This window comes from Rutidosis leptorrhynchoides, chromosome 7 (assembly GCF_046630445.1).
Source record: "Rutidosis leptorrhynchoides isolate AG116_Rl617_1_P2 chromosome 7, CSIRO_AGI_Rlap_v1, whole genome shotgun sequence".
NCBI lineage: Eukaryota > Viridiplantae > Streptophyta > Magnoliopsida > Asterales > Asteraceae > Rutidosis > Rutidosis leptorrhynchoides.
Window position 1 is genome coordinate 233,602,953 of NC_092339.1, and position 9,365 is coordinate 233,612,317.

The 9,365-nt window shown below is 37.0% G+C and overlaps 1 protein-coding gene across 1 annotated transcript; it reads right to left on the reverse strand.

The window, feature by feature from the left end:
* Positions 1–2,446: 2,446 nt before the first annotated feature.
* LOC139859908 (uncharacterized) lies at positions 2,447–4,769 on the reverse strand. Its single transcript, XM_071848682.1, has 3 exons — positions 4,325–4,769; positions 3,989–4,219; positions 2,447–2,463 (listed from the first exon to the last, which is right to left on the reverse strand). Exons 1-3 carry the CDS (start codon positions 4,767–4,769, stop codon positions 2,447–2,449), a joined length of 693 nt encoding a protein of 230 aa, XP_071704783.1.
* Between the last annotated feature and the right edge of the window lie 4,596 nt (positions 4,770–9,365).

The following is a 9,365-nucleotide window of genomic DNA, read 5'->3' on the forward strand; positions in this document are numbered from 1 at the left end:
TTCTCAATCACTAATTTTCTACTTGCTTTCTCTACCACAATTCGCACTTGTATACATTCGCTATTAGGTGCCGTTTGGTTCGAGGATTTGAAATCCTAGGATTTCAAATCCCATAGGATTTCAAATACCATAGGATTTAAAATGATAGTGTTTGAAATTGTATCCAGCATTTGGTTCACGTTTTTTATTCATAGGATCTTAGTAAAGTGTCTAAAATACCCTCATCTTCTTTCTTCATCAGCATTTACTCCTACAAATTAATTTATATTTTGAGAAACACGAACAAATCTTTGGAAACAAAATCGTTGGTGTACAACAATATCCACAAGTTAATTTATATCCTCGATTAATTACTCTGTTAACTATTGTGGAAGATTCATATTCTTATCCAACTATTCCGTATTATTTATTTTTCTGTATACTTTGCAAATTACAACACCAAACAAATTGTAATATGGTACGGAGTATAATTTAGTCGGTATTTGTGTCAAGTTACCTGCAAATCCAACTGTAAAAGCAAGTTGTAAACAACATCATCTATGTACGATATGACTCTGATAATCGAAACTTGTTATTGGAAATTACAACATCTCTTAAGCATCTACAAATATGTTTACTTCAAACATGGATTTGCGTCCGATTGCAACTAATATGTTTCAGTTACTCAAGATGTTGATGATAAAAATCACAATAATTTTTTAGGGTTCAAAAGTGAAGAACAACAGAGAATATAATAGCTGTTGGTTTCAATAGTTGTTAATAGAACTGAATTCGAATGAAAATAAAATCGAGCATCGATTATAAATAATTCAACATATACTACATATAAGATACTATGGAAGAGATACATGGAAGAGAAGAAGAGTGCAGGTGTCAAAAAGAAAATGAAGGGATAAATTTCCTTCTTTTTAATTAAAAAAGGGCATTTTTGTCTATTTGAGTACTATGAAACTTCCGTGCCTTTCAGGATTTTAAATCCCTCACTCCATGGAAGGTTTTTAAAATCCCTTGTTCGCTGCATTTCAATTCTAAATCCCTCCAACAAAGCTCCAACCAAACATGTCATTTGGTGGGATTTCAAATCCAAATCCCATGAAATCCCACCAAATCCCACAAACCAAACACCCCCTTAACCTTTACAAGTTCTTCAAACACAGCTTTTCCACTTTAATCAAAAATGAAAATTGACAAAGTCGATCGTAAGGTGGATCCTAAAGCTTTAATTACAAAGTTGTTAACGAGCCCGGAGTCTAAATCGTCGGCATCTACCGAGCATCAAATCAAACAGGAGAAACAGGCTATTCCCATCGTTGATTTAACCTCGAAATCACCGACATCGCAACCAAGTTCCACAAAACGACCGGTGCAAACACCACCAACATCACAGATCAAGAAACTCAAACAAAGCACTCCTTTATACGATAATCCGATCACATCGGATTGTGAAGGCGATCAACAAACTGGTATAACACAATCATCTTTGATTCATGCCAGTTTCTATAATATTTATTGTTGCTATTATAATAATCACATTGTTTTGCAGGAGGCTCGCCTTTCAATCCAGTTTTTCCTAGCCCTGATTCCGCAGCACAAATCACGGAACTGTTCTGCACTCCCCCTGACTCTTATGGGGTGCGGATTGATGGCCTATCAGGATATACTTATGCATCAGCTGGCGCTACTCTGGATCAGCGCCAACAAATGAAGTTAGCAATCCCCGGCGAGCTTCGCCGCGAATTCTCCAAAATTTCTGCGCTTGATGCGCACAACAGTTTTATTCAAAACTTCTACATGTGCTTCAATTCAGCGTACGATATGATATGCCGGCAAGAACAATTTTTCAATGTGCTTGGAGCTGAACAGCAGAAGTACAATGCTGAGAAAATCAAGGCTGAAAACAGCGAGAAACGCTGTGTTGATCTCTCCTATGAGCTCACCGCGGCTAAAACCGCGGTGGATGAATTGAAACTACAGGTATCTACTGCAGTTGACAAACAAAAGAATTTTGAAACCACAATCTCTTCATTGCAAGAGGAGGTTTCAAGGCTTACTGCAGAGAGAGACACCGCTGTGGCCGCAGCAGCTTCCGCGAAACTTGAGTTCATGCAACTCCGCCAACACCTAAAGGAGTTTGCTAAAAAGGTTCTCAATTCATGTCCCGTGAATGTTCTGTTTTCCACTTATGCAGCTGCCTTACGACTATGCGAGAGAGTAGAGTTTCTGGATGAAATTGCTCCACATTGCACCATACCAGATCCTCTGCCTCCCGCCATTGAAGATCGCGTTTGTTCACTTGCAGAGGCACGTGAAGCAGCTGCTACTGCACAAGCAAGCTTAGCGGATATTCTAATCGACAAAGTTACTGCAATAAGTCAACAAGATGATGCCACTTTAAAAGACATTTTTGAGCTTGACTTATCTAAGCTAGAATAAAATATTGTAGAAGCTAGCGTGCAGCTATCTCTGCGCCATTATCAATGAAACTTTATTTTTTCATATTTATTCGCGAGTACTCTTTATTTATATAGCGCTTTTATCAACAACATTCATAACACAAACTTGTCCTTTGCAATTTTCAACATATATTATTGTGCACATAATAAATGCGTACTTTTGCGAAACAATCTGTATGCGTATATGCTTATACGTTATGAATCTTCTAAGTCTGTCGAAACGATCCTTAGGCAATTAATCAGCATTGCGAAGCATCTAAGCAATGGCTAAATCAAATACTTAGGATATAAAATTCCTTTTGCAATAATTCGCATGCAAAATTGGGCAATTTCATCACTTTGCTATTTAAACACTGCGAAATACTATAGCATTATGAAACAAACTGTAAAACATTTCATAATAATTCGCATTTCACAAATAAACTTTCTGCGTACTTTTACAAGTGTTTATTTTTTAAAATTCCTACAAGCGTGATCAAGACTTGCAAAAAATTAAAAACAAAAACACCTAATAAGTATATCAACCATATGCCTTAAATCCAATTTCGCACTTTGTTCATATATCCTTGATAGTTTTTCGCAAAGCTACACGTAATATCGATTTTACAAAACGGCATGCCACGCATTAGGTAAAATTCGCCCTTCCATATCCGCGAGCTTATATGAACCTGCGGCATTAATTGCCACAATTTGATAAGGGCCTTCCCAATTAGGACCCAATTTGCCAAGCTTTTCTGCTCTGCTTGCTTCATTGCTTCGCAACACCCATTCACCTATAGCGAAAGACAAAGCACGCACTCTTTTATTGTAATACTTAGCAATTTGCTGCTTATTATTCGCTTCTCTGATAGCAGCCATTAACCTCCGCTCCTCAATGAAATTCAGGTTTTCGCTCAACACAGCATCATTCGCTTCTTCTTCAAAGTTAACTATTCTATGCGTTGGTACCAGAATTTCTGCGGGAACTACTGCCTCAGAACCATATACCAAGCTAAAAGGTGTTTCCCCCGTGCTTTTCTTAAATGTTGTGCGATGTGCCCATAACACATTGGGTAATTCATCTACCCAGCCAGTTCGCTTTTCGCACAACCTCTTTTTAATACCGCTTACTATATCGCGGTTAGTTACTTCGCATAAACCATTAGCTTGTGGATGCGCCACTGACGTAAACTTTTGTACGATATTTAAATCAGTGCACCATGTCTTAAAAGGATCTTTCGCTATTTGAGAACCATTATCGCTAACCAATTCTCGCGGAATGCCAAATCGGCAAACAATGTATTCCCATACAAAATTTCGCACAATCAGGAATTTAACATTGCCAGGCCCAGCAGGAAATGGCCCTACAATGTCAATAGCCCATTTATTAAACGGCCATGGTGAACTAACAGGAATCATATCATGCCGTGGCATTCTATTCTGCGGAGCATGCCTTTGGCAATTTTTACAGCGTTTAACAATTTTCGCTACATCGCGGTATAGGGATGGCCAAAAGTATCCCATTCGCATAATTTTCGCGATGATAGTTTTGTAGCCTGAATACAGTGCACAAGTGCCATTATGCACTTCTTCTATAATCATTTTTGCCTCGATTGGGCCAACACAACGCATCATTGGTCCACAATATGATTTGCGATATAAGATATCATCTTGAATGATATACATCGGTGCTCGCTCTCTTACTAAACGAGCTTCGCGACTATCATCTGGCAGAATATCACTGCGGATATATTGTAGAATTGGGTTCATCCAGTTTGGCTGTTCTTCTGTAACAGATGCGACCATTAAGTCACTATCTATTTATTTACTTGATAATTCCTCAACCCATACTTGTTTTTGAAAGTGCGAGAACATTAAAGCAGCCAATTTGCTCAACGCATCCGCCTTTTTGTTTTGGTTTCTTGGCACTTGTGCGAGTTCGAAACGCTCAAATCGCGCTGCCATTTCTTTCAATAGCTGCAAGTATTTCTGCATAGAGGGATCGTGTGCTTCAAAAGATTGATTAAACTGATTCGCTACTAACTGCAAATCTGTAAAGATACGCAGCTTAACAATATTTATTTTTCGCGCAATATTTAAGCCTGCGAGCAATGCTTCATATTCGGCCTCATTGTTTGTCACATCAAAGTTAAACCGTAATGCATATGTATGCGCCTCACCACATGGGCTTGCCAAAACCAAACACGTGCCTGCACCTTCTGCGCACGAAGCGCCATCAGTAAACAAATCCCAAGTTTCACCGAGTAATGGTTTTAGCACGGTTCGCTCATTAATCACCTCTAACTCGCCAGACAGTTCAGCGAGATAATCTGCCATAACCTGACCATTTTCAGCACTACGCGGAAGGTAGGATATTTGATAAGCACCTAATTCTACTGCCCACAATGCGAGTCTACCAGATATCTCCAGTTTGGTTAAGACTTGCTTGATTGGCATATTAGTTAATACATGCACTGGATGCTCTTGAAAATACCTTCGTAGCCTTCGCGTTGTTAAAATAAGCGCATAAATAAACTTTTCAATCGGCACATAGTTTATTTCACTTCCCGTAAGAGCTTTACTAACAAAATACACCGGCTTTTGTATTTTGTTCCTTTCCGCGATCAAAACTGAAACGAAAGCTTCGTTTGCCACTGAGATATAAAGATAAAGAATTTTGCCCTAAACTGGCGCTGTTAGTGTAGGCAAAGTTTCAACAACTTTTTCATCTCTTGAAACGCGGTTTCTGCTTCACTGGACCAAACAAAATTCTTTTGATTCAAGCACCCTTTTAGAGTTTTGAAATATGGCAAATGCCTTTCAGCAACTTTAGACAAGAAACGCGTTAATGCGGCTAGTTTTCCCATCAAACTTTGCACTTCTTTAACCGTTTTTGGCGCGGTTATATTTTCTATAGCCGCGAGCTTTTTCGGATTAGCTTGAATACCTTGTTCTGTAACAAGATATCCCAAAAATTTTCCTTCAGTTTCGCCAAAGCTACATTTTAGCGGATTAAGCTTCATGTTTATTTTTCGCAGTTTGTCAAATGTGTCGCGCATATCTTCAATGATTCGCTCTTGCATCGTGCTTTTGATGACTAAATCATCTACATAAGCTTCAAGATTACGCCCTATTTGTTTATCAAATGCGGTATCAATCAACCGTTGATATGTCGCACCCGCATTGATTAAACAGAAAGGCATCATTATATAGCAATATATGCCTTTGCCCGTATGAAATGCGGTTTTATCTGCGTCTTCTTGCGCCATAGGAATCTGATGATAACCTCTTGCCTTATCCAGAAAACATTTATATGGAAAAGCATGTAAAGATTCCACTTTTAAATCAATTTCTAGAAGCTGATAGTTATCCTTGGGGCATGCTTTATTCAAATCTTTGTAATCAATACACATTCTCCAGGAACCATCAAGTTTTTTCACCAACAATGGATTTGCAATCCATGATTGATATTGAACTTCGCGCAGAATTCCAGCCCTCTTACCAATTTTGTTACTTCTTCGCATAGCCATTTTACACGATCTGGGGCCATGCCCCTTCGCTTTTGCACTACAGGCTTTAGAGCTGGATTTACTTGAGCCTGTGTTCCGCAATATGACGCGGAACACCAGTCATATCGTTTTCGCACCAAGCAAAAACATCCATGTATTGGACAAGCAATTGCACGATTTGTTTCCTAATATCCGCACTAACATTGCGTCCTACTTTGATTTTCTGCTATGGATATGCGGGATTAATTATTTACATAGTATACGCATCGTCAACAGGGTCCTGCCCTGCGGTTTTTATGTTAACAGCCGCACAAATAGGCATACTGCTAATTGAACATATTGTGTTAACCCCTTTATATGTTGGAAACTTAATCATGCCATGAATTGTGGACGGGACAATTCCAAATTTACTTATAACGGTTCTTCCTAGTAGTATGTTATAACGAGATGAGGCTCGCATAACATAAAAATCTAACTGCGCTTGTCGCACCAAAGCCTCATCATTTACATCAGGCAGCTCGACTTTTAATTGCAAAACACCTATAGGTAATGAGGATTCTCCTGCAAAGCCGGTTAACGAAATCGCGGTTATTTGCAGGTGCGTTTTAATACTTTCTGGCAGTTCAGCGAAACATTTTTCGTAAATAATATCGACGCTACTGCCGTTATCGACATGAACTTTCATGACTGTGATGTTAGCTTCCGCGATTTTGCACGATACCACTATCGGCATTTCAGAGAAATCATCGCTCTGCATTTTCGAGAAACTAATTGGCGCAAATTGCCAATTATGATACATTTTAGCGGACTTTCACTTTTTTCCTCTTTTTTAGGCATTCGCTCGCACAGCGACCACTTTATCACTATCATTTCCAATATTACTCATTATTCTAAGCAATCAAGCAATTCACCGCCGATTTTAGATGTATGCATCTGCAAATCATCACAACAAAAACACGATTGAAATTAAACTGACGAATTAATTGTTTGATAGGACGAAACAAAAAAATTTCAGTTTAATTTGTAAAACGTGTCCCACGGATGGCGCCAATTGATCAATCCTTAATTAGCGATGTTACTTAATTACGGATTGAGTGCAATAAGATTATAATGGAGGACGGAATGTTTGATGATTATTTTGGGCCCCGATGATCGTCTTTCACTTTAACTATCAAGTGAACAACCACCCCGACACAGTCTTGAATGTTAATTAGCATAATTCACCTTTGCGCGATGTAAAAATCCCTTGGGAAAGATCACAAGTGGAAATTACAAAGGCCTGGGAAAAATGGCAGAGAATCAACAACCCCTAAATGAGAGGCCATGCTCCCTATTTATAGTATTCAAGATATCCGCGGTATGCTAGTTACTTAACCGCGTGCGAAAACTCAGCGAATTAAACCGCAGTCATTTGCTAGTGCGAAAAGATAACTGCTATACTTATTTTCAGGGAACACTCCATAACCTTGCATTATAGTTCGCGCAGTTCTGCCCTCGGCCTTTAACAAATAAAATATACATATACAATGCTATGTATATGATCAGCAGTCTTTGAAAAACGTCTCATATAGAGGTCAAAACCTCGTGACGAAATCAATTAATATGGAACGTTTATAATCAATATGAACGGGACATTTCAAATTGAACATATGAAACAGTTCAAAATTATTGAGACTCAACCTAACAGACTTTGCTTATCGTGCCGAAATCATAATAAGATTAAGTTTAAATTTGGTCGGAAATTCCAGGGTCATCACACCATATTCTCCAAAGCTATCACGCGAGCGCGAAGCTCGTTGACTTCTTCTATTACACTGGGGTGATTGTCGGTTCAGACGAGTGGATGAATAAGATTTAGTATTTGGGATAGTATATAATGTGACGACCCGGGAATTTCTGACCAAATTTAAACTTTAATCTTTATATGTTTTCGACACGATAAGCAAAGTTTGTTAAGTTGAATCTCAAGAATTTTAAACTGTGTTTATACATTCATTTAAACCTCGACCGAGTTTCGACGATTCACGAATAAATGTTTGTAAATATATATATATAGATATACGTGTGTGTATATCATAACTTGAAAACCTTAACGAGATATTAAATGTAAATTGAATGATTTAAACTTACTCGCTTCAACTCTCAATATGTATTTAATATATATATATATATATATATATATATATATATATATATACACAATATAATATAAGAAGTTGAATAGTTAGTCCCATATATAAATTGTAACGATCACGTATATAGCTAGTTGGGACAATTGAGATTAGTGGCGGAATTTTCAAACCAAACTTTTAAGGAGGCCGAAAACATTGATTTATAAATTTTTGCGGCATGTGCTACCAAATAGGTAAACCCATAAGAACCCTTAAACATTCGTTTGAGATATATATCTAAAACGTATACTATATTGGTTTATCCATATGATCGTGTTTTTAATTCATTTAACAAGTCTAATAAATGATCATTGAGTTAAACTACAATATAATTGCCAATCTATCGTTAATAATAATGATGTAGTACAAGTTTGTTTAGTGTCCACATCAACTTGTTATATATATATATATATATATATATATATATATATATATATATATATATATATATATATATATATATATATATATATATATAGTGTTACATGCACCTAAAACCCACTAATCAAAACTAACCATCTATCTATCTCTATTACCATAACAATCATCATTCCAATCAATTAGTAATACATTGTTTTGAATGATTATTCAACCAATCCTACTTTCCTTTCTATTGAATTATCGACAAACAAGAAATTACCAAAAACATCTACATCTTATAATATTTATTACTTTATCATTATGGATTCATGCATATCCTACATAAATCATCACTATCTCTATTTTTATTTATTTATTTCTCTTTCTCAACCAAGAGCCTATCCGGATATTCCCCAACAACTCCACCATTAAAACACCCACTTGTAATCTCCTTTTGCCTTCCTGTAATACATCGACAAACAAACCAAACCATTTATATTATATAGTATTACATACTTAATCATTGATACTATAATTACATAATAAATTCTATAAGACTAGGCATATACTTACAACTTGAGAAAAACACTTCACACCTTCACTTGCAAATTATCAATTTCACCATATGAACTCTCAGTCACCAAAGTTGCTACGGCTGCCATTTTGTTTTCTGTTATTTGTCGATGAAACCACCTCCAACTGTCGAGCAACCACCTGCAAGTTATTCAAATTTCATGTTATATATGAGAAACCAAATACCATTCAGGAACTTGTAAATTACTACCCTCCTTGATGACCAAGCACCACCATTCTAAGCCGATTGCTGCTACACTTTTATTTTTCTGTTACCGTTTAATCAAACATCAAACAACCATCACCCTCCAAACTCATCA

What these genes read in the sequence shown, in the direction of transcription:
- LOC139859908 (XM_071848682.1), bottom strand. Translation starts at nt 4,769, where the DNA reads ATGGCAGATTATCTCGCTGAACTGTCTGGCGAGTTAGAGGTGATTAAT. An exon ending in CAAAAAGGCGGATGCGTTGA is followed by an intron (nt 4,220 to 4,324) that starts GCAAATTGGCTG and finishes CATCTGTTACAG; the next exon opens with AAGAACAGCCAAACTGGATG.